The sequence below is a fragment of the Coregonus clupeaformis genome, unplaced genomic scaffold (assembly GCF_020615455.1).
Source record: "Coregonus clupeaformis isolate EN_2021a unplaced genomic scaffold, ASM2061545v1 scaf0447, whole genome shotgun sequence".
NCBI classification, from domain to species: Eukaryota; Metazoa; Chordata; class Actinopteri; order Salmoniformes; family Salmonidae; genus Coregonus; species Coregonus clupeaformis.
In genome coordinates this window covers 248489-275891 of record NW_025533902.1, presented here as the reverse complement: position 1 = coordinate 275891, position 27403 = coordinate 248489, and the positions used below count along the sequence as shown (strand labels likewise).

Genomic DNA, 27403 nt, shown 5'->3' with positions numbered 1-27403 from the left:
CTCCAGCTTTCCCCACAGGACCAACTAGCTGCCTCTGTGCATCATTTACAGTGCTGTAACCCTGCAGCTTTACCCACAGGACCAACTAGCTGCCTCTGTGCATCATTCACAGTGCTGTAACCCTGCAGCTTTACCCACAGGACCAACTAGCTGCCTCTGTGCATCATTCACAGTGCTGTAACCCCTCCAGCTTTCCCCACAGGACCAACTAGCTGCCTACGCTACCCTGCCTCCGACCTCCGCTGCCCAAAAAAGACATATTTCACAAAAAGTTCATGAGGCTTCATCCTCAGCCGGACAGGCCATCCCAGGGGACACCTCAGAGCGGAGCGAGGCAGACAGCATCCAGGAGAAGGGAAGCTACAAAGGTGTAATTGAACTCTCTGTCCGCAGCAAAACACAACACAGAGGAGGAGGAGGAGAGAACTGCCCCTTATAAACATGCACCTGACTAAATTATCATGTGGTTGTAAGAGAGGCTGGGGGATTGGGGGGAGTTGGGAGGGAGGGTAGTAATGTCAGCCAAAAAGCTCAGTGGGCTCGCTGTGAGTTATGACTTGACAGTCAGAGCACACGCAACACTGCACGCTAAACTACCACAACAATGAGAGGCTGGTCAGTCCAACAGCACCTGCTTTCAAAATGGAGGCTGTTGGAGGGATGGAGGATGGGCTGCGCTGTTGTCTGCAGTGCCTTCTCTGGGTGTATTCATCTCAATGTGGTGTATTCATCTCAATGTGGTGTATTCATCTCTATGTGGTGTATTCATCTCTATGTGGTGTATTCATCTCTATGTGGTGTATTCATCTCTATGTGGTGTATTCATCTCAATGGGGTGTATTCATCTCAATGGGGTGTATTCATCTCAATGTGGTGTATTCATCTCAATGTGGTGTATTCATCTCAATGTGGTGTATTCATCTCTATGGGGTGTATTCATCTCAATGGGGTGTATTCATCTCAGTATCTGGATGTGGTGTATTCATCTCAATGTGGTGTATTCATCTCTATGTGGTGTATTCATCTCTATGTGGTGTATTCATCTCTATGTGGTGTATTCATCTCTATGTGGTGTATTCATCTCAATGGGGTGTATTCATCTCAATGGGGTGTATTCATCTCAATGTGGTGTATTCATCTCAATGTGGTGTATTCATCTCAATGTGGTGTATTCATCTCTATGGGGTGTATTCATCTCAATGTGGTGTATTCATCTCAATGTGGTGTATTCATCTCTATGTGGTGTATTCATCTCTATGTGGTGTATTCATCTCTATGTGGTGTATTCATCTCTATGTGGTGTATTCATCTCAATGGGGTGTATTCATCTCAATGGGGTGTATTCATCTCAATGTGGTGTATTCATCTCTATGGGGTGTATTCATCTCTATGTGGTGTATTCATCTCTATGTGGTGTATTCATCTCAATGTGGTGTATTCATCTCAATGTGGTGTATTCATCTCAATGTGGTGTATTCATCTCAATGTGGTGTATTCATCTCAATGTGGTGTATTCATCTCAGTATCTGGATGTGGTGTATTCATCTCAGTATCTGGATGTGGTGTATTCATCTCAGTATCTGGATGTGGTGTATTCATCTCAGTATCTGGATGTGGTGTATTCATCTCAGTATCTGGATGTGGTGTATTCATCTCAGTGTGTGGATGTGGTGTATTCATCTCAGTATCTGGATGTGGTGTATTCATCTCAGTATCTGGATGTGGTGTATTCATCTCAGTATCTGGATGTGGTGTATTCATCTCAGTATCTGGATGTGGTGTATTCATCTCAGTATCTGGATGTGGTGTATTCATCTCAGTATCTGGATGTGGTGTATTCATCTCAGTATCTGGATGTGGTGTATTCATCTCAGTATCTGGATGTGGTGTATTCATCTCAGTATCTGGATGTGGTGTATTCATCTCAGTGTGGTGTATTCATCTCAGTGTGGTGTATTCATCTCAGTGTGGTGTATTCATCTCAGTATCTGGATGTGGTGTATTCATCTCAGTATCTGGATGTGGTGTATTCATCTCAGTATCTGGATGTGGTGTATTCATCTCAGTGTGGTGTATTCATCTCAGTATCTGGATGTGGTGTATTCATCTCAGTATCTGGATGTGGTGTATTCATCTCAGTATCTGGATGTGGTGTATTCATCTCAGTATCTGGATGTGGTGTATTCATCTCAGTATCTGGATGTGGTGTATTCATCTCAGTATCTGGATGTGGTGTATTCATCTCAGTATCTGGATGTGGTGTATTCATCTCAGTATCTGGATGTGGTGTATTCATCTCAGTATCTGGATGTGGTGTATTCATCTCAGTATCTGGATGTGGTGTATTCATCTCAGTATCTGGATGTGGTGTATTCATCTCAGTGTGTGGATGTGGTGTATTCATCTCAGTATCTGGATGTGGTGTATTCATCTCAGTATCTGGATGTGGTGTATTCATCTCAGTATCTGGATGTGGTGTATTCATCTCAGTATCTGGATGTGGTGTATTCATCTCAGTATCTGGATGTGGTGTATTCATCTCAGTATCTGGATGTGGTGTATTCATCTCAGTATCTGGATGTGGTGTATTCATCTCAGTGTGTGGATGTGGTGTATTCATCTCAGTGTGTGGATGTGGTGTATTCATCTCAGTATCTGGATGTGGTGTATTCATCTCAGTATCTGGATGTGGTGTATTCATCTCAGTATCTGGATGTGGTGTATTCATCTCAGTATCTGGATGTGGTGTATTCATCTCAGTATCTGGATGTGGTGTATTCATCTCAGTATCTGGATGTGGTGTATTCATCTCAGTATCTGGATGTGGTGTATTCATCTCAGTATCTGGATGTGGTGTATTCATCTCAGTATCTGGATGTGGTGTATTCATCTCAGTGTGTGGATGTGGTGTATTCATCTCAGTATCTGGATGTGGTGTATTCATCTCAGTATCTGGATGTGGTGTATTCATCTCAGTATCTGGATGTGGTGTATTCATCTCAGTATCTGGATGTGGTGTATTCATCTCAGTATCTGGATGTGGTGTATTCATCTCAGTATCTGGATGTGGTGTATTCATCTCAGTATCTGGATGTGGTGTATTCATCTCAGTGTGTGGATGTGGTGTATTCATCTCAGTATCTGGATGTGGTGTATTCATCTCAGTATCTGGATGTGGTGTATTCATCTCAGTATCTGGATGTGGTGTATTCATCTCAGTATCTGGATGTGGTGTATTCATCTCAGTATCTGGATGTGGTGTATTCATCTCAGTATCTGGATGTGGTGTATTCATCTCAGTATCTGGATGTGGTGTATTCATCTCAGTATCTGGATGTGGTGTATTCATCTCAGTATCTGGATGTGGTGTATTCATCTCAGTATCTGGATGTGGTGTATTCATCTCAGTATCTGGATGTGGTGTATTCATCTCAGTATCTGGATGTGGTGTATTCATCTCAGTATCTGGATGTAGGTGTATTCATCTCAGTGTGTGGATGTGGTGTATTCATCTCAGTATCTGGATGTGGTGTATTCATCTCAGTATCTGGATGTGGTGTATTCATCTCAGTATCTGGATGTGGTGTATTCATCTCAGTATCTGGATGTGGTGTATTCATCTCAGTATCTGGATGTGGTGTATTCATCTCAGTATCTGGATGTGGTGTATTCATCTCAGTATCTGGATGTGGTGTATTCATCTCAGTGTGTGGATGTGGTGTATTCATCTCAGTATCTGGATGTGGTGTATTCATCTCAGTATCTGGATGTGGTGTATTCATCTCAGTATCTGGATGTGGTGTATTCATCTCAGTATCTGGATGTGGTGTATTCATCTCAGTATCTGGATGTGGTGTATTCATCTCAGTATCTGGATGTGGTGTATTCATCTCAGTATCTGGATGTGGTGTATTCATCTCAGTATCTGGATGTGGTGTATTCATCTCAGTATCTGGATGTGGTGTATTCATCTCAGTATCTGGATGTGGTGTATTCATCTCAGTATCTGGATGTGGTGTATTCATCTCAGTATCTGGATGTGGTGTATTCATCTCAGTATCTGGATGTGGTGTATTCATCTCAGTATCTGGATGTGGTGTATTCATCTCAGTATCTGGATGTGGTGTATTCATCTCAGTATCTGGATGTGGTGTATTCATCTCAGTATCTGGATGTGGTATATTCATCTCAGTATCTGGATGTGGTGTATTCATCTCAGTGTGTGGATGTGGTGTATTCATCTCAGTATCTGGATGTGGTACCTGGGGCGGCAGGTAGCTTAGTGGTTAAGAGCGTTGTGCCAGTATCCGAAAGGTCGCTGGTTCTAATCCCCGAGCCGACTAGGTGAAAAATCTCTCGATGTGCCCTTGAGCAAGGCACTTAACCCTAAATTGCTCCTGTAAGTCGCTCTGGATAAGAGCGTCTGCTAAATGACTAAAATGTAAAATGTATAACTATCTCACAGCCAGTTTATGGATGTGCAGGGCTCGACGTTAAAGCTTGTCCTCTTGTCCTGGACAAGAAGAATATAGATATATAAAAAAACACAATATCAAAACAATTACTCCGATCAGAATTGGATCAGCAAGGCAAAACATTGGAATAATATTCCACTCTAATTTTCATGTAGTCCTACATAAATAAAAAAAAAGCCTACATGTCATACACAAAAAAGTATGGATAAAAGTATAAAAGATGATATTTGGATAAGAGCGTCTGCTAAATGGTATATTATTATACATAGCGTAGGTGATATGCATATTGGCTACAGCCTCACGTCCAAACCCATGCTGACATGAGAGAGGAGCCAGAAAATGGAGCCAAAACTTTAAATGAGACTTTTAGTTACATAAATGCAGGCCAGTCATGATTGACAAACATAATGAAGGATAACAGTCATTTCTAAAAGGCTTGATTCTGTCGACATACTCCAGGCACCATTCGTTCAGATTAAAAATGGTCACAAGACCGGAGAGTGAAGGAGAGTGCCTGTTGCGTAGAGCACGTCGCTCCATCTTGAATTTGAGCGGAGGTGGTCAGCGTTTTGAAACTATTTATCCAACCATCAACTTAACTATTTAAAACCTGGGTTGTTTTAAAATCATTTTTATAAAGCATGTGTTCCCTTGTTTCAAAGTAGCCTTGCCAAAATCTGACCATAGAAAATCAGCATGATCATTACACAGGTGCACCTTGTGCTGGGGACAATAAAAAGGCCTCTAAAATGTGCAGTTTTTTTCCCCCCACAACACAATGCCACAGATGTCTCAAGTTTTGAGGGAGCGTGCAATTGGCATGACAACTGCAGGAAATGTCCACCAGAGCTGTTGCCATAAAGAATTGAATGTTCATTTCTCTACCATAAGCCACATCCAACGTTTGTTTTAGAGAATTTGGCAGTGCGTCCAACCGGCCTCACAACCGCTGACCACGTGTAACCACGCCAGCCCCAGGACCTCCACATCCGGCTTCTTCACATGCGGCATCGTCAGAGACCAGCCACCCGGACAGCTGATGAAACTGAGGAGTATTTCTGTCTATAATAAACCCCTTTTGTGGTGGAAAAAACGGATTCTGATTGGCTAGGCCTGCCCTCCCAGGCCCACCCATGGCTGTGCCCCTGCCCAGTCATGTGAAATCCATAGATCCCTTCTATGAACTGTAACTCAGTAAAATCGTTGAAACGGTTGTGTTTATATTTTTCTTCAGTATAGTACTAATGTTGTGTGGCCCATCTTAGCAGTACTATGAAATAGCCAACGTTAGGGTGGTCCATCAACGTCAACGTCAGCAAGAGCTAGGATGCCTCCCAACTGGACAACCAACGCAGGGAGAAGATCTCGCAGTGTCAAGAAAAAAAACACTTGACTGATCAAATCAGGAGAGACGACGACGACCTCCTCTCTAAAACATAACGTCAAGCCTCCAGTTGAGCTCAGTGCCCCGGCTGTGATGTCCATTCAACCCCGGCCAACCTACTTCCTCTCATTTGAATATGCTAGTCAGGCATGAGATACAGACAGGGGAGCGCGGCTGGCGTTACCAGCACCTACAGTATGTCGTTTCATTTGTATCCTCAGACACAAAAACAGCCACGTCATGTTTTATTCATCAGATAAAACCAGCTACGTCATGTTTTATTCATCAGATAAAACCCAGCCACGTCATGTTTTATTCATCAGATAAAACCAGCTACGTCATGTTTTATTCATCAGATAAAACCAGCTACGTCATGTTTTATTCATCAGATAAAACCAGCTACGTCATGTTTTATTCATCAGATAAAACCAGCTACGTCATGTTTTATTCATCAGATAAAACCCAGCTACGTCATGTTTTATTCATCAGATAAAACCAGCTACGTCATGTTTTATTCATCAGATAAAACCCAGCTACGTCATGTTTTATTCATCAGATAAAAACAGCCACGTCATGTTTTATTCATCAGATAAAAACAGCCACGTCATGTTTTATTCATCAGATAAAACCAGCTACGTCATGTTTTATTCATCAGATAAAACCAGCTACGTCATGTTTTATTCATCAGATAAAACCAGCTACGTCATGTTTTATTCATCAGATAAAACCAGCTACGTCATGTTTTATTCATCAGATAAAACCAGCTACGTCATGTTTTATTCATCAGATAAAACCAGCTACGTCATGTTTTATTCATCAGATAAAACCAGCTACGTCATGTTTTATTCATCAGATAAAACCAGCTACGTCATGTTTTATTCATCAGATAAAACCAGCTACGTCATGTTTTATTCATCAGATAAAACCAGCTACGTCATGTTTTATTCATCAGATAAAACCAGCTACGTCATGTTTTATTTATCAGATGAGAGCCAGAGAGAGAGAGAGCTTCAATATTAAATAAATGTTAACACATTAGGATGCATCTATAACAGCAGGCCTACTCCCTAGTCCCTATACAGTCAACTAGCTCCAGAGAATAGGGTGGCTTTGGGACGTAGCCATTAGCTAGGCGCGGCTGGTCTTTGTTTTATGATATTCCTATTTAGGAAGGGAAAATTTGCTTGGCTGCCAATATAGCTATATAGAATTAGGAATGAGATCATTTAATAGGATCTCTACGCATAGCTACGCCTCCATCTCATTTAACTGATTTTACAACCCTTTGGACCTGGGCAGCAATAGTCTGGTAATGAGACTACTGGCAGATCTGGTGCTGGGGGAATATTGACACACACACACACACACACACACACACACACACACATCCCCGACCAAAGACTTGGGAGCGTGTGTCCTTCTCTCTCTCTCTGTAAGCACACGTATGTCGTCCCCCCCCCCAGTCACGTGGACGTTTGATGAGTCTGATGTTCCAGTGGCGCTCCGTCCGTTCAGCCTGTTCAATAGCGTAGTCAGCCAGACACACCGAGCTAGCCCTGCCAGCCAGACACACCGAGCTAGCCCTGCCAGCCAGACACACCGAGCTAGCCCTGCCAGCCAGACACACCGAGCTAGCCCTGCCAGCCAGACACACCGAGCTAGCCCTGCCAGCCAGACACACCGAGCTAGCCCTGCCAGCCAGACACACCGAGCTAGCCCTGCCAGCCAGACACACCCGAGCTAGCCCTGCCAGCCAGACACACCGAGCTAGCCCTGCCAGCCAGACACACCGAGCTAGCCCTGCCAGCCAGACACACCGAGCTAGCCCTGCCAGCCAGACACACCGAGCTAGCCCTGCCAGCCAGACACACCGAGCTAGCCCTGCCAGCCAGACACACCGAGCTAGCCCTGCCAGCCAGACACACCGAGCTAGCCCTGCCAGCCAGACACACTGAGCTAGCCCTGCCAGCCAGACACACCGAGCTAGCCCTGCCAGCCAGACACACCGAGCTAGCCCTGCCAGCCAGAGTGAGTCACAGTGAGCTAAGGCTTTGGGACGCATCCCAAAAACGGCACCCTATTCCCTACGGTCAAAAGTAATGCACTGTGTGGCGAATATAGGGTACCATTTGGGATGCACTCTATGGTGTTTCTGAGTCGCTGTGTAGCGTATGTGTCTGGCCTGACCCCAAAAAAACATCATTTTAGATTTAGACATCATTTATCTTGGCTCACATCTCTCCATCAGCGGAGGGCGAGAGAGGTGAGGGAAGGAGAGGGAGGGTGCTTGGCCTCAGTCTTCCTGACTGACGTATTTGGGAGGAGAGGAGAAGGGAGAAGAGGGGAGAGTGGAGGAGGGGAAAGTAGAGGGGAGGAGAGGAGGGGAGATGAGAGGGGAGAGGAGCAGAGGAGGGGAGAGGAGAGGAGAGGAGAGGGGGAGAGGGAGGAGAGGAGGGAGAGGAGGGAGAGGGGAGGGAGGGGAGGGAGGGGAGGGAGAGGGAGGAGAGGAGGGAGGGAGAGGGAGGAGGAGAGGAGGGAGAGGAGAGGAGAGGAGAGGAGAGGAGAGGAGAGGAGAGGGAGAGGAGGAGGGGAGAGGAGAGGAGAGGAGAGGAGAGGAGAGGAGAGGAGAGGAGAGGAGAGGAGAGAGGAGAGGAGAGGAGGGAGGAGAGGAGAGGAGAGGAGAGGAGAGGAGAGGAGAGGAGAGGGGAGGAGAGGGGAGGAGAGGGAGAGGGGGAGAGGAGGAGAGGAGGGGAGATGAGAGGAGGAGAGGAGGGGAGATGAGGAGAGCAGAGGAGGGGAGGAGCTGCTGAGGTAAACGGAGGAGCAGAGAGGAGCGGCACTCACCGTCAAACGCTGTTACGCTGTATAGGGAATAGGTGTCATTTCAGACACAGTAACGGGGGGGCGGGGGGTTGAGAGAGGAACTGGCCAATGACAGCTAACCATGTCTTCTGGGCAGCCAACCAGAGAGCAGAGCTGGGTCAGCAACAGCCAAATAAAGAGCAGGTGGACGAATGAGGAGCGAGAGGGAGGTGATCCGCTAAACGTGTTTGTTTCTGTTCTTCAACAGTACAGTCAGTCAGAGAGAAAGATGGATTGTGGCAGCTCAACTACCTAACCATAGGCATTAGACTCTGATCAATTCGATATACGGTATTTCAAAGCTCTGTACCCAAAAAGTGATACATCGTCTTTACATATGACCCTGGCATTAAACAGCCCATGACGTCTTCTATACTGTTGGCTGACTGGGTCAGTCTGTTCTATTCTGATGGTCATTCCAGCCACTACACTTACACTACGGTAATCATGTGCTGCCCCCCAGTGGTCACCGCTCATGTATTACTTACCCACAATGCAATGCACTTCAATGACCTCATTTGGATTGTTTGGACTTTATTTGTATGAGTTGCAGCTGCAGGGTTGGGCTTTTTGAGTCACAGCTACCACTGACAGTATTCTATATCTCTACTGTAAAAAGGTTAGTTTGGATCGTGGATGCTTACTGACTAAAAGTATATCCCCTTTACCAAAGCACTACATGCATCTATACTGCTGTATATTTCATACATTTATTTCCAAGTCCTTCTCACTGGTTATATTTCATACATTATATCCAAGTCCTTCTTGTGGTCTATATTTCAGACATTATCCCCCAAGTCCTTCTTACCATATATATTTCATACATTATCCCCAAGTCATTCTTGTGGCCTATATTTCAGACATTATCCCCAAGTCCTTCTTGTGGTCTATATTTCAGACATTACCCCCCAAGTCATTCTTACTCTCTATATTTCAGACATCAAATGAGTGTTGCATGGTATACGGAATCTTCTGTACTTTTTCCAATACTAGAACATGGAAAAACAGTTCAGTACTTCTGTCAAATGTGTCCCATGGATCAACGGTCGATGACCTCTTATAGCACCCAACATGGCTGGGAGTCTGGGCTCCATCATGTTACCTTAGCCTGCACTGGGAGTCTGGACTCCATCATGTTACCTTAGCCTGCACTGGGAGTCTGGGCTCCATCATGTTACCTTAGCCTGCACTGGGAGTCTGGACTCCATCATGTTACCTTAGCCTGCACTGGGAGTCTGGGCTCCATCATGTTACCTTAGCCTGCACTGGGAGTCTGGGCTCCATCATGTTACCTTAGCCTGCACTGGGAGTCTGGACTCCATCATGTTACTGGGAGTCTGGGCTCCATCATGTTACCTTAGCCTGCACTGGGAGTCTGGGCTCCATCATGTTACCTTAGCCTGCACTGGGAGTCTGGGCTCCATCATGTTACCTTAGCCTGCACTGGGAGTCTGGGCTCCATCATGTTACCTTAGCCTGCACTGGGAGTCTGGACTCCATCATGTTACTGGGAGTCTGGGCTCCATCATGTTACTGGGAGTCTGGGCTCCATCATGTTACTGGGAGTCTGGGCTCCATCATGGTACTGGGAGTCTGGGCTCCATCATGTTACTGGGAGTCTGGGCTCCATCATGTTACTGGGAGTCTGGGCTCCATCATGTTACTGGGAGTCTGGGCTCCATCATGTTACTGGGAGTCTGGACTCCATCATGTTACTGGGAGTCTGGGCTCCATCATGGTACTGGGAGTCTGGGCTCCATCATGTTACTGGGAGTCTGGGCTCCATCATGTTACTGGGAGTCTGGGCTCCATCATGTTACTGGGAGTCTGGGCTCCATCATGGTACTGGGAGTCTGGGCTCCATCATGTTACTGGGAGTCTGGGCTCCATCATGTTACTGGGAGTCTGGGCTCCATCATGTTACTGGGAGTCTGGGCTCCATCATGTTACTGGGAGTCTGGGCTCCATCATGTTACTGGGAGTCTGGACTCCATCATGTTACTGGGAGTCTGGACTCCATCATGTTACCTTAGCCTGCACTGGGAGTCTGGGCTCCATCATGTTACCTTAGCCTGCACTGGGAGTCTGGGCTCCATCATGTTACTGGGAGTCTGGGCTCCATCATGTTACTGGGAGTCTGGGCTCCATCATGTTACTGGGAGTCTGGGCTCCATCATGTTACTGGGAGTAGTCAACCTACACACAATACCCTATAACGACAAAGTGAAAACAGGTTGAGTAATTTTTGCAAATGTATTAAAAACAAAAAACAGAAATACTTTATTTACATAAGTATTCAGACCCTTTGCTATGAGACTCGAAATTGAGCTCAGGTGCATTCTGTTTCCATTGATCATCCTTGAGATGTTTCTACAACTTGGAGTCCACCTGTGGTAAATTCAATTGATTGGACATGATTTGGAAAGGTACACACCTGTCTATATAAAGGTCCCACAGTTGACAGTGCATGTCAGAGCAGAAACCAAGCCATGAGGTCGAAGGAATTGTCCATAGAGCTCCGAGAAAGGATTGTGTCGAGGCACAGATCTGGGAAGGTTACCAAAACATTTCTGCAGCATTGAAGGTCCCAGAGAACACAGTGGCCTCCATCGTTCTTAAATGGAAGAAGTTTGTAACCACCAAGACTCTTCCTAGAGCTGGCCGCCCGGCCAAACTGAGCAATCGGGGAGAAGGGCCTTGGTCGGGGAGGTGACCAAGAATCCGATGGTCACTCTGACAGAGCTCCAGAGTTCCTCTGTGGAGATGGGAGAACCTTCCAGAAGGACAACCATCTCTGCAGCACTCCACCAATCAGGCCTTTATGGTAGAGTGGCCAGACGGAAGCCACTCCTCAGTAAAAGGCACCTAAAGACTCAGACCATGAGAAACAAGATTCTCTGGTCTGATGAAACCAAAATTGAACTCTTTGGCCTAAATGCCAAGCGTCACATCTGGAGGAAACCTGGCACCATCCCTACGGTGAAGCATGGTGGTGGCAGCATCATGCTGTGGGGATATTTTTCAGCGGCAGGGACTGGGAGACTAGTCAGGATCGATGCAAAGATGAACGGAGCAAAGTACAGAGAGATCCTTGATAAAAAACCTGCTCCAGAGCGCTCAGGACCTCAGACTGGGGTGAAGGTTCACCTTCCAACAGGACAACAACCCTAAGCACACAGCCAAGACAACGCAGGAGTGGCTTCGGGACAAGTCTCTGAATGTCTTTGAGTGGCCCAGCCAGAGCCAGGACTTGAACACGATCAAACATCTCTGAAAATAACTGTGCAGCGACGCTCCCCATCCAACCTGACAGAGATTGAGAGGATCTGCAGAGAAGAATGGGAGAAAGTCCCCAAATACAGGTGTGCCAAGCTTGTAGAGTAAACCCAAGAAGACTCGAGGCTGTAATCGCTGCCAAAGGTGCTTCAACAAAGTACTGAGTAAAGGGTCTGAATACGTATGTAAACGTGATATCATTTATTCATTTTTAAATATAAATTAGCAAACATTTCTAAAAACCTGTTTTTGCTTTGTCATTATGGGGTATTGTGTGTAGATTGATAAGGGGGAAAAAACGATGTAATCAACTTTAGAATAAGGCTGTAACGTAACAAAATGTGGAAAAAGTCAAGGGGTCTGAATGCACTGTATATATTATTATGGTATGTATTACCTGCCATGGCGATGCCTCCCAGCCCTGTACTGTGGTGATGCATATTGGACCTACTGGGCAGCATCAGGTCCAGGAAGCTGCTGTGCTGTGACACCGAGGCAGACGGCGTGTGGCTGCTGTGTTGTGACACCGAGGCAGACGGCGTGTGGCTGCTGTGTCGCGACACCGAGGCAGACGGCGTGTGGCTGCCGCCGAAGTGCGTCGTGAAGCTATTGCGTGTCGGGGCTACAGCTGTGGAGGACGTCATCCAGGGGTGACGGTTGGTCTGTGATGATGAAGACGAGGAGGAGGAGGAGGAGGAGGAGGATGAAGGTGGCGGCTGTCCGGGGAAGCTGAAGGAGTTATAGACAGCCCGTTGTTGAGGGTGGTGGTGGTGGTGGTGGTGCATCTGGGAGAAGCTGTGATTACTACTGAAACCAGACAGACCAGAGTTCAGCCCAGAGAAGTGGTTATGGGATATCAGCCCTCCAGGGGGACCAGGGACAGTTTTGGTGGGTAGAGAGGAGAGGAGTGAGTGGTGGGGGTAGAAGGGACCAGGGGAGAGGGACAGGGACGGGAGGCTGTCCTGAATGCTGAGCTCCTTCTCTATGAGGTCCTCCAGGGCTTTACGGGTGATGTCGAAGGGATCAAATCCCAGGTCGTCTTCTGAGGTCTGTTGTTTGGATGAGCCGAAGCCGAACGCTGCCTGCCAGTCTGTTGAGGACGATACTGGGATGGTATCTGGAGGAGGAGAGATGGGGGGAGAGAGAGGGAGGGAATAGCTAGATATTAGTGATGTCATGTTTAACAGAGAAAAAGCTTTTAACTCCTCTCATTCATACACAAACAAACAAGACCTCATCACTAGGCTAGACTGCCTCATCACTAGGCTAGACTGCCTCATCACTAGGCTAGACTGCCTCATCACTAGGCTAGACTGCCTCATCACTAGGCTAGACTGCCTCATCACTAGGCTAGACTGCCTCATCACTAGGCTAGACTGCCTCATCACTAGGCTAGACTGCCTCATCACTAGGCTAGACTGCCTCATCACTAGGCTAGACTGCCTCATCACTAGGCTAGACTGCCTCATCACTAGGCTAGACTGCCTCATCACTAGGCTAGACTGCCTCATCACTAGGCTAGACTGCCTCATCACTAGGCTAGACTGCCTCATCACTAGGCTAGACTGCCTCATCACTAGGCTAGACTGCCTCATCACTAGGCTAGACTGCCTCATCACTAGGCTAGACTGCCTCATCACTAGGCTAGACTGCCTCATCACTAGGCTAGACATTTGGACTCACAAATAAAATCACCATTAAATCAAATTAGATTAAATGATCAAAAAGAGTAGAGATCTCCCATTCATAACGTATTCAGATAGAAAAGAGATACTTTTGTAATCTATAATGCAGGTAGGGTCCCCACTCTACCTGATGTGAAGAGGCTGTGTGGTTCGGGTGCGGTGGGCCAGGTGTCGTGGTTGTTATGTGTGGCGGCGCTGGGGATGGGGTTAGGATGGCGGAAGTTACTATTGTCTGAGAACAGAGACTGGGACTCGGCAGCAGCCCCCTGGAAGGGAGAACGGGCAGTCAGACCAGCTACACTGATGGGAACCACTTGGTTGGCTTTGGAGAAACCAGGAGGGCCGGAGAGGACAGGAGGGGGCGACGGAGAGTCACTGTCTGGGAGCTGAGAGAGAGATGGGGGAGGAAGAGAGAGATGAGAGAGAGAGATGGGGGAGGGAGGGAGAGAGAGAGGGAGGGAGGGAGGGAGGGAGGGAGAGGGAGGGAGGGAGAGAGGGAGGGAGAGGGAGGGAGGGAGGGAGGGAGGGAGGGAGAGGGAGGGAGGGAGAGAGGGGGAGGGAGAGATGGGGGAGGGGGAGAGAGAGGGTCAGTCTGATCTTGATCATATTAGAATGAATAAACCATTAGTCTGCAACACTGATTAGTTTAATGAAAGAAATTAGCTTTTCAAATCAGGATGTCTAGGAGGCAACAGATACGCTGCTGCTCTGCAGATTCCCATCTACCAAGTCTAAGGTCAAATAAATACTGACCAACATTGACATAACATTCCGAGCCCTGAAAAGACTCAACGTTGTCAGTCTTACCAGGTTGTGATGTTCTGAGGAGTCTCCATGTTGTGTGGCACTACTACTGATGAAGTCTGGCAGAGCGTCACCGGGGCTGAAAGACACAGCAACCTGTTGTTAGAACCACCATGGTGAGGCGAGGATGACCACAGAGCAACCTGTTGTTAGAACCACCATGGTGAGGCGAGGATGACCACAGAGCAACCTGTTGTTAGAACCACCATGGTGAGGCGAGGATGACCACAGAGCAACCTGTTGTTAGAACCACCATGGTGAGGCGAGGATGACCACAGAGCAACCTGTTGTTAGAACCACCATGGTGAGGCGAGGATGACCACAGAGCAACCTGTTGTTAGAACCACCATGGTGAGGCGAGGATGACCACAGAGCAACCTGTTGTTAGAACCACCATGGTGAGGCGAGGATGACCACAGAGCAACCTGTTGTTAGAACCACCATGGTGAGGCGAGGATGACCACAGAGCAACCTGTTGTTAGAACCACCATGGTGTGGCGAGGATGACCACAGAGCAACCTGTTGTTAGAACCACCATGGTGTGGCGAGGATGACCACAGAGCAACCTGTTGTTAGAACCACCATGGTGTGGCGAGGATGACCACAGAGCAACCTGTTGTTAGAACCACCATGGTGAGGCGAGGATGACCACAGAGCAACCTGTTGTTAGAACCACCATGGTGAGGCGAGGATGACCACAGAGCAACCTGTTGTTAGAACCACCATGGTGTGGCGAGGATGACCACAGAGCAACCTGTTGTTAGAACCACCATGGTGAGGCGAGGATGACCACAGAGCAACCTGTTGTTAGAACCACCATGGTGAGGCGAGGATGACCACAGAGCAACCTGTTGTTAGAACCACCATGGTGTGGCGAGGATGACCACAGAGCAACCTGTTGTTAGAACCACCATGGTGAGGCGAGGATGACCACAGAGCAACCTGTTGTTAGAACCACCATGGTGTGGCGAGGATGACCACAGAGCAACCTGTTGTTAGAACCACCATGGTGTGGCGAGGATGACCACAGAGCAACCTGTTGTTAGAACCACCATGGTGTGGCGAGGATGACCACAGAGCAACCTGTTGTTAGAACCACCATGGTGTGGCGAGGATGACCACAGAGCAACCTGTTGTTAGAACCACCATGGTGTGGCGAGGATGACCACAGAGCAACCTGTTGTTAGAACCACCATGGTGTGGCGAGGATGACCACAGAGCAACCTGTTGTTAGAACCACCATGGTGTGGCGAGGATGACCACAGAGCAACCTGTTGTTAGAACCACCATGGTGTGGCGAGGATGACCACAGAGCAACCTGTTGTTAGAACCACCATGGTGTGGCGAGGATGACCACAGAGCAACCTGTTGTTAGAACCACCATGGTGTGGCGAGGATGACCACAGAGCAACCTGTTGTTAGAACCACCATGGTGAGGCGAGGATGACCACAGAGCAACCTGTTGTTAGAACCACCATGGTGTGGCGAGGATGACCACAGAGCAACCTGTTGTTAGAACCACCATGGTGAGGCGAGGATGACCACAGAGCAACCTGTTGTTAGAACCACCATGGTGAGGCGAGGATGACCACAGAGCAACCTGTTGTTAGAACCACCATGGTGAGGCGAGGATGACCACAGAGCAACCTGTTGTTAGAACCACCATGGTGTGGCGAGGATGACCACAGAGCAACCTGTTGTTAGAACCACCATGGTGTGGCGAGGATGACCACAGAGCAACCTGTTGTTAGAACCACCATGGTGTGGCGAGGATGACCACAGAGCAACCTGTTGTTAGAACCACCATGGTGAGGCGAGGATGACCACAGAGCAACCTGTTGTTAGAACCACCATGGTGTGGCGAGGATGACCACAGAGCAACCTGTTGTTAGAACCACCATGGTGTGGCGAGGATGACCACAGAGCAACCTGTTGTTAGAACCACCATGGTGTGGCGAGGATGACCACAGAGCAACCTGTTGTTAGAACCACCATGGTGTGGCGAGGATGACCACAGAGCAACCTGTTGTTAGAACCACCATGGTGTGGCGAGGATGACCACAGAGCAACCTGTTGTTAGAACCACCATGGTGAGGCGAGGATGACCACAGAGCAACCTGTTGTTAGAACCACCATGGTGTGGCGAGGATGACCACAGAGCAACCTGTTGTTAGAACCACCATGGTGTGGCGAGGATGACCACAGAGCAACCTGTTGTTAGAACCACCATGGTGTGGCGAGGATGACCACAGAGCAACCTGTTGTTAGAACCACCATGGTGTGGCGAGGATGACCACAGAGCAACCTGTTGTTAGAACCACCATGGTGTGGCGAGGATGACCACAGAGCAACCTGTTGTTAGAACCACCATGGTGAGGCGAGGATGACCACAGAGCAACCTGTTGTTAGAACCACCATGGTGAGGCGAGGATGACCACAGAGCAACCTGTTGTTAGAACCACCATGGTGAGGCGAGGATGACCACAGAGCAACCTGTTGTTAGAACCACCATGGTGAGGCGAGGATGACCACAGAGCCACAATGTCTAAATACACTACATGACCAGCAGGATGTGGACACCTGCTGGTCCAACATCTCATTCCAAAATCATGGGCATTAACATGGAGTTGGTCCCCCCTTTGCTGCTATAACAGCCTCCACTCTTCTGGGAAGGCTTTCCACTAGATGTTGGAACATTGCTGCGGGGACTTGCTTCCATTCAGCCACAAGAGCATTGGTGAGGACGGGCACTGATGTTGGGCGATTAGTAGATGACAGATAACAGCAACGCCAGTAGATGACAGATAACAGCAACACCAGTAGATGACAGATAACAGCAACACCAGTAGATGACAGATAACAGCAACACCAGTAGATGACAGATAACAGCAACACCAGTAGATGACAGATAACAGCAACACCAGTAGATGACAGATAACAGCAACACCAGTAGATGACATAACACCAGTAGATGACAGATAACAGCAACACCAGTAGATGACAGATAACAGCAACACCAGTAGATGACAGATAACAGCAACACCAGTAGATGACAGATAACAGCAACACCAGTAGATGACAGATAACAGCAACACCAGTAGATGATAGATAACAGCAACACCAGTAGATGATAGATAACAGCAACACCAGTAGATAACAGCAACACCAGTAGATGACAGATAACAGCAACGCCAGTAGATGACAGATAACAGCAACACCAGTAGATGACAGAGAGCACCAGTAGATAACAGATAACAGCAACACCAGTAGATGATAGATAACAGCAACACCAGTAGATGACAGATAACAGCAACGCCAGTAGATGACAGATAACAGCAACACCAGTAGATGACAGATAACAGCAACACCAGTAGATAACAGCAACACCAGTAGATGACAGATAACAGCAACGCCAGTAGATGACAGATAACAGCAACACCAGTAGATGACAGAGAGCACCAGTAGATGACAGATAACAGCAACACCAGTAGATGATAGATAACAGCAACACCAGTAGATGACAGATAACAGCAACGCCAGTAGATGACAGATAACAGCAACACCAGTAGATGATAGATAACAGCAACACCAGTAGATGATAGATAACAGCAACACCAGTAGATGATAGATAACAGCAACACCAGTAGATGACAGATAACAGCAGCACCAGTAGATAACAGATAACAGCAACGCCAGTAGATGATAGATAACAGCAACGCCAGTAGATGATAGATAACAGCAACACCAGTAGATGACAGATAACAGCAACACCAGTAGATGACAGATAACAGCAACACCAGTAGATGATAGATAACAGCAACACCAGTAGATGATAGATAACAGCAACACCAGTAGATGATAGATAACAGCAACACCAGTAGATGACAGATAACAGCAGAACAACCCAGTAGATGACAGATAACAGCAACACCAGTAGATGATAGATAACAGCAACACCAGTAGATGATAGATAACAGCAACACCAGTAGATGATAGATAACAGCAACACCAGTAGATGACAGATAACAGCAGCACCAGTAGATAACAGATAACAGCAACGCCAGTAGATGATAGATAACAGCAACGCCAGTAGATGATAGATAACAGCAACACCAGTAGATGATAGATAACAGCAACACCAGTAGATGACAGATAACAGCAACACCAGTAGATGATAGATAACAGCAACGCCAGTAGATGATAGATAACAGCAACACCAGTAGATAACAGCAACACCAGTAGATGACAGATAACAGCAACGCCAGTAGATGACAGATAACAGCAACACCAGTAGATGACAGATAACAGCAACACCAGTAGATAACAGCAACGCCAGTAGATGACAGATAACAGCAACACCAGTAGATGACAGATAAAAGCAACACCAGTAGATGACAGATAACAGCAACACCAGTAGATGACAGATAACAGCAACACCAGTAGATGACAGATAACAGCAACGCCAGTAGATGATAGATAACAGCAACACCAGTAGATAACAGCAACACCAGTAGATGATAGATAACAGCAACACCAGTAGATAACAGCAACACCAGTAGATGACAGATAACAGCAACGCCAGTAGATGACAGATAACAGCAACACCAGTAGATGACAGATAACAGCAACACCAGTAGATGACAGATAACAGCAACGCCAGTAGATGACAGATAACAGCAGTAGATGATAGATAACAGCAACACCAGTAGATGACAGATAACAGCAACGCCAGTAGATGACAGATAACAGCAGCACCAGTAGATGATAGATAACAGCAACACCAGTAGATGACAGATAACAGCAACACCAGTAGATGACAGATAACAGCAACACCAGTAGATGACAGATAACAGCAACGCCAGTAGATGACAGATAACAGCAACACCAGTAGATGATAGATAACAGCAACACCAGTAGATGACAGATAACAGCAACACCAGTAGATGACAGATAACAGCAACACCAGTAGATGACAGCAACACCAGTAGATGACAGATAACAGCAACACCAGTAGATAACAGCAACACCAGTAGATGAGAGATAACAGCAACACCAGTAGATGACAGATAACAGCAACACCAGTAGATGACAGATAACAGCAACACCAGTAGATGATAGATAACAGCAACACCAGTAGATGACAGATAGCAGCAACACCAGTAGATGACAGATAGCACCAGTAGATGACAGATAACAGCAACACCAGTAGATGACAGATAACAGCAACACCAGTAGATGACAGATAACAGCAACACCAGTAGATGATAGATAACAGCAACACCAGTAGATGATAGATAACAGCAACACCAGTAGATGACAGATAACAGCAACACCAGTAGATGACAGATAACAGCAACACCAGTAGATGACAGATAACAGCAACACCAGTAGATGACAGCAACACCAGTAGATGACAGATAACAGCAACACCAGTAGATGATAGATAACAGCAACACCAGTAGATGACAGATGACAGCAACACCAGTAGATGACAGATAACAGCAACACCAGTAGATGACAGATAACAGCAACACCAGTAGATGACAGATAACAGCAACACCAGTAGATGACAGATAACAGCAACACCAGTAGATGACAGATAACAGCAACACCAGTAGATGACAGATAGCACCAGTAGATGACAGATAACAGCAACACCAGTAGATGACAGATAACAGCAACGCCAGTAGATGACAGATAACAGCAACACCAGTAGATGACAGATAGCACCAGTAGATGACAGATATCAGCAACACCAGTAGATGACAGATAACAGAAACACCAGTAGATGATAGATAACAGCAACACCAGTAGATGACAGATAACAGCAACACCAGTAGATGACAGATAGCACCAGTAGATGACAGATAACAGCAACACCAGTAGATGACAGATAACAGCAACGCCAGTAGATGACAGATAACAGCAACACCAGTAGATGACAGATAACAGCAACACCAGTAGATGACAGCAACACCAGTAGATGACAGATAACAGCAACACCAGTAGATGACAGATAACAGCAACACCAGTAGATGATAGATAACAGCAACACCAGTAGATGACAGATAACAGCAACGCCAGTAGATGACAGATAACAGCAACACCAGTAGATGACAGATAACAGCAACACCAGTAGATGACAGATAACAGCAACACCAGTAGATGATAGATAACAGCAACACCAGTAGATGACAGATAACAGCAACGCCAGTAGATGACAGATAACAGCAACACCAGTAGATGACAGATAACAGCAACACCAGTAGATGATAGATAACAGCAACACCAGTAGATGACAGATAACAGCAACACCAGTAGATGGTAGATAACAGCAACACCAGTAGATGGTAGATAACAGCAACACCAGTAGATGACAGATAACAGCAACACCAGTAGATGATAGATAACAGCAACACCAGTAGATGACAGATAACAGCAACACCAGTAGATGACAGATAACAGCAACACCAGTAGATGACAGATAACAGCAACACCAGTAGATGACAGATAACAGCAACACCAGTAGATGACAGATAACAGCAACACCAGTAGATGACAGATAACAGCAACACCAGTAGATGACAGATAACACCAGTAGATGACAGATAACAGCAACACCAGTAGATGACAGATAACACCAGTAGATGATAGATAACACCAGTAGATGATAGATAACAGCAACACCAGTAGATGATAGATAACAGCAACACCAGTAGATGACAGATAACAGCAACACCAGTAGATGACAGATAACAGCAACACCAGTAGATGACAGATAACAGCAACACCAGTAGATGACAGATAACAGCAACACCAGTAGATGACAGATAACACCAGTAGATGACAGACAACAGCAACACCAGTAGATGACAGATAACAGCAACACCAGTAGATGACAGATAACAGCAACACCAGTAGATGATAGATAACACCAGTAGATGATAGATAACAGCAACACCAGTAGATGATAGATAACAGCAACACCAGTAGATGACAGATAACAGCAACACCAGTAGATGACAGATAACACCAGTAGATGACAGATAACAGCAACACCAGTAGATGACAGATAACAGCAACACCAGTAGATGACAGATAACAGCAACACCAGTAGATGACAGATAACAGCAACACCAGTAGATGATAGATAACAGCAACACCAGTAGATGACAGATAACAGCAACACCAGTAGATGACAGATAACAGCAACACCAGTAGATGACAGATAACAGCAACACCAGTAGATGACAGATAACACCAGTAGATGACAGACGACAGATAACACCAGTAGATGACAGACAACAGCAACACCAGTAGATGACAGATAACAGCAACACCAGTAGATGACAGATAACAGCAACACCAGTAGATGACAGATAACAGCAACACCAGTAGATGACAGATAACAGCAACACCAGTAGATGACAGATAACAGCAACACCAGTAGATGACAGATAACACCAGTAGATGACAGACAACAGCAACACCAGTAGATGACAGATAACAGCAACACCAGTAGATGACAGATAACAGCAACACCAGTAGATGACAGATAACAGCAACACCAGTAGATGACAGATAACAGCAACACCAGTAGATGACAGATAACAGCAACACCAGTAGATGGTAGATAACAGCAACACCAGTAGATGACAGATAACAGCAACACCAGTAGATGACAGATTACAGCAACACCAGTAGATGATAGATAACAGCAACACCAGTAGATGACAGATAACAGCAACACCAGTAGATGACAGATAACAGCAACACCAGTAGATGACAGATGACAGCAACACCAGTAGATGACAGACAACAGCAACACCAGTAGATGATAGATAACAGCAACACCAGCAGATGACAGATAACAGAAACACCAGTAGATGATAGATAACAGCAACACCAGTAGATGACAGATAACAGAAACACCAGTAGATGACAGATAACAGCAACACCAGTAGATGACAGATAGCACCAGTAGATGACAGATAACAGCAGCACCAGTAGATGACAGATAACAGCAACACCAGTAGATGACAGATAACAGCAACACCAGTAGATGACAGATAACAGCAACACCAGTAGATGACAGATATCAGCAACACCAGTAGATGACAGATAACAGCAACACCAGTAGATGACAGATAACAGCAACACCAGTAGATGATAGATAACAGCAACACCAGTAGATGACAGATAACAGCAACACCAGTAGATGACAGATAACAGCAACACCAGTAGATGACAGATAACACCAGTAGATGACAGACAACAGCAACACCAGTAGATGACAGATAACAGCAACACCAGTAGATGACAGATAACAGCAACACCAGTAGATGACAGATAACAGCAACACCAGTAGATGACAGATAACAGCAACACCAGTAGATGACAGATAACAGCAACACCAGTAGATGACAGATAACAGCAACACCAGTAGATGATAGATAACAGCAACACCAGTAGATGACAGATAGCACCAGTAGATGACAGATAACAGCAACACCAGTAGATGATAGATAACAGCAACACCAGTAGATGACAGATAACAGCAACACCAGTAGATGATAGATAACAGCAACACCAGTAGATGACAGATAACAGCAACACCAGTAGATGACAGATAACAGCAGTAGATGATAGATAACAGCAACACCAGTAGATGACAGATAACAGCAACGCCAGTAGATGACAGATAGCACCAGTAGATGACAGATAACAGCAACACCAGTAGATGATAGATAACAGCAACACCAGTAGATGACAGATAACAGCAACACCAGTAGATGATAGATAACAGCAACACCAGTAGATGACAGATAACAGCAACACCAGTAGATGACAGATAACAGCAACACCAGTAGATGACAGATAACAGCAGCACCAGTAGATGACAGATAGCACCAGTAGATGACAGATAACAGCAACACCAGTAGATGACAGATAACAGCAACACCAGTAGATGACAGATAACAGCAACACCAGTAGATGACAGATAACACCAGTAGATGATAGATAACAGCAACACCAGTAGATGACAGATAACAGCAACACCAGTAGATGACAGATAGCACCAGTAGATGACAGATAACAGCAACACCAGTAGATGACAGATAACAGCAACACCAGTAGATGACAGATAGCACCAGTAGATGACAGATAACAGCAACACCAGTAGATGACAGATAACAGCAACACCAGTAGATGACAGATAACAGCAACACCAGTAGATGACAGATAACAGCAACACCAGTAGATGATAGATAACAGCAACACCAGTAGATGACAGCAACACCAGTAGATGACAGATAACAGCAACACCAGTAGATGACAGATAACAGCAACACCAGTAGATGATAGATAACAGCAACACCAGTAGATGACAGATAACAGCAACACCAGTAGATGACAGATAACAGCAACACCAGTAGATGATAGATAACAGCAACACCAGTAGATGACAGATAACAACAACACCAGTAGATGACAGATAACAGCAACACCAGTAGATGACAGATAACAGCAACACCAGTAGATGACAGATAACAGCAACACCAGTAGATGATAGATAACAGCAACACCAGTAGATGACAGATAACAGCAACACCAGTAGATGACAGATAACAGCAACACCAGTAGATGACAGATAACAGCAACACCAGTAGATGACAGATAACAGCAACACCAGTAGATGGTAGATAACAGCAACACCAGTAGATGATAGATAACAGCAACACCAGTAGATGACAGATAACAGCAACACCAGTAGATGATAGATAGCACCAGTAGATGACAGATAACACCAGTAGATGGTAGATAACAGCAACACCAGTAGATGATAGATAACAGCAACACCAGTAGATGACAGATAACAGCAACACCAGTAGATGACAGATAACAGCAACACCAGTAGATAACAGATAACAGCAACACCAGTAGATGACAGATAACACCAGTAGATGACAGACAACAGCAACACCAGTAGATGACAGATAACAGCAACACCAGTAGATGACAGATAACAGAAACACCAGTAGATGACAGATAACAGCAACACCAGTAGATGACAGATAACAGAAACACCAGTAGATGACAGATAGCACCAGTAGATGACAGATAACAGCAACACCAGTAGATGACAGATAGCACCAGTAGATGACAGATAACAGAAACACCAGTAGATGACAGATAGCACCAGTAGATGACAGATAACAGCAACACCAGTAGATGACAGATAACAGCAACACCAGTAGATGATAGATAACAGCAACACCAGTAGATGATAGATAACAGCAACACCAGTAGATGATAGATAACAGCAACACCAGTAGATGACAGATAACAGCAACACCAGTAGATGACAGATAACAGCAACACCAGTAGATGACAGATAACAGCAACACCAGTAGAAACACACAGTAGATGACAGATAACAGCAACACCAGTAGATGACAGATAACAGCAACACCAGTAGATGACAGATAACAGCAACACCAGTAGATGACAGATAACAGCAACACCAGTAGATGACAGATAACAGCAACACCAGTAGATGACAGATAACAGCAGCACCAGTAGATGACAGATAACAGCAACACCAGTAGATGACAGATAACAGCAACACCAGTAGATGACAGATAACAGCAACACCAGTAGATGACAGATAACAGCTGCACCAGTAGATGACAGATAACAGCAACACCAGTAGATGACAGATAACAGCAACACCAGTAGATGACAGATAACAGCAACACCAGTAGATGACAGATAACACCAGTAGATGACAGATAACAGCAACACCAGTAGATGACAGATAACAGCAACACCAGTAGATGACAGATAACAGCAACACCAGTAGATGATAGATAACAGCAACACCAGTAGATGAGAGATAACAGCAACACCATCAGAGCATCTTGGAGGTTTGAAGGAGTTATTCTGGAACAGGATGAATTAAATTCTACTTCTCTCTTGACGTCTCATGTTAGTCATTTTTCTTTGACCGTTTCAAAACGTTTCAGTTCACCGTTTATAAAATAAGCTGTGTGTAAATGGGTTAGGGAGTTAATATGTCAGTGGATGGATGTTTAAGGCTGCGACACACAGAGAGATGGAGCGTCGTATACAGTGCCTTACAACATTTTAGCTACTCAAAAGTATGTAGAACTACGTGTGAAAACGACGCTCCGTCGCTGCGCTTTCATATATTGCGTGAAGTGTGTACGGTCCTTTACCTGGGGGGGTCACAGCTTGAGGAGAAGGGTGGGAGGCCAGACACAGAGCCCAGACCCAGACCCACGTCACATTCCGGTCCATCCGGTGTCATGTGGTCAGAGTCCAACGGCGGGCTCTTACGGTGCTCTGACAGACCATTGGTTGTCTTCCCCGTGGGTTGTAACGTTGGCCAAACGTCTTGTCCATGACTACTGTTACTGTTGGATCTGTAGAGAAGAGGAGAGAGAGAGAGAGAGAGAGAGAGAAAGAGGGGAAGAGAGATAGAAGGAGAGAGAGGGGGAAAGAGGGAAAGGAATAGTGAGTAATTGGGGGGAAAGGAGGGGCAGAGAAGGAAGACTAATGTACCACGAGTCAAGAGTCAATCTCAGCTCTTCAAAAGACATCAGTCAAGTGTCAGGCATCAAAATGGAGCCCAGGTTAGCCTCCCTCTGTAAAGAGCTGGGGGTAGAGCTCTTAGCCTCCCTCTGTAAAGAGCTGGGTGTAGAGCTCTTAGCCTCCCTCTGTAAAGAGCTGGGTGTAGAGCTCTTAGCCTCCCTCTGTAAAGAGCTGGGTGTAGAGCTCTTAGCCTCCCTCTGTAAAGAGCTGGGTGTAGAGCTCTTAGCCTCCCTCTGTAAAGAGCTGGGTGTAGAGCTCTTAGCCTACCTCTGTAAAGAGCTGGGTGTAGAGCTCTTAGCCTCCCTCTGTAAAGAGCTGGGTGTAGAGCTCTTAGCCTCCCTCTGTAAAGAGCTGGGGTTAGAGCTCTTAGCCTCCCTCTGTAAAGAGCTGGGTGTAGAGCTCTTAGCCTCCCTCTGTAAAGAGCTGGGTGTAGAGCTCTTAGCCTCCCACTGTAAAGAGCTGGGTGTAGAGCTCTTAGCCTCCCTCTGTAAAGAGCTGGAGTTAGAGCTCTTAGCCTCCCTCTGTAAAGAGCTGGGTGTAGAGCTCTTAGCCTCCCTCTGTAAAGAGCTGGGGTTAGAGCTCTTAGCCTACCTCTGTAAAGAGCTGGGGTTAGAGCTCTTAGCCTCCCTCTGTAAAGAGCTGGGTGTAGAGCTCTTAGCCTCCCTCTGTAAAGAGCTGGGTGTAGAGCTCTTAGCCTCCCTCTGTAAAGAGCTGGGTGTAGAGCTCTTAGCCTCCCTCTGTAAAGAGCTGGGTGTAGAGCTCTTAGCCTCCCTCTGTAAAGAACTGGGGTTAGAGCTCTTAGCCTCCCTCTGTAAAGAGCTGGGGGTAGAGCTCTTAGCCTACCTCTGTAAAGAGCTGGGTGTAGAGCTCTTAGCCTCCCTCTGTAAAGAGCTGGGTGTAGAGCTCTTAGCCTCCCTCTGTAAAGAGCTGGGTGTAGAGCTCTTAGCCTCCCTCTGTAAAGAGCTGGGTGTAGAGCTCTTAGCCTCCCTCTGTAAAGAGCTGGGTGTAGAGCTCTTAGCCTCCCTCTGTAAAGAGCTGGGTGTAGAGCTCTTAGCCTCCCTCTGTAAAGAGCTGGGTGTAGAGCTCTTAGCCTCCCTCTGTAAAGAGCTGGGGTTAGAGCTCTTAGCCTCCCTCTGTAAAGAGCTGGGGTTAGAGCTCTTAGCCTCCCTCTGTAAAGAGCTGGGTGTAGAGCTCTTAGCCTACCTCTGTAAAGAGCTGGGTGTAGAGCTCTTAGCCTCCCTCTGTAAAGAGCTGGGGTTAGAGCTCTTAGCCTCCCTCTGTAAAGAGCTGGGGTTAGAGCT

General features: G+C 46.3%; 1 protein-coding gene across 3 annotated transcripts in view; it reads right to left on the bottom strand.

The window, feature by feature from the left end:
* The window catches only part of cnot4b (CCR4-NOT transcription complex, subunit 4b), an 86216-nt gene that overhangs the window by 22679 nt on the left and 36134 nt on the right, over nucleotides 1-27403 (bottom strand). For all 3 annotated transcript variants that reach the window (XM_045215459.1, XM_045215461.1, XM_045215460.1), the window contains exons 8-11: nucleotides 25727-25933; nucleotides 14490-14565; nucleotides 13810-14068; nucleotides 12395-13114 (exon numbers count right to left, since the gene is read on the bottom strand). In XM_045215459.1, the coding sequence (XP_045071394.1) occupies nucleotides 12395-13114; nucleotides 13810-14068; nucleotides 14490-14565; nucleotides 25727-25933 (1262 nt within the window). The remainder of the gene's footprint in view (nucleotides 1-12394; nucleotides 13115-13809; nucleotides 14069-14489; nucleotides 14566-25726; nucleotides 25934-27403) is intronic.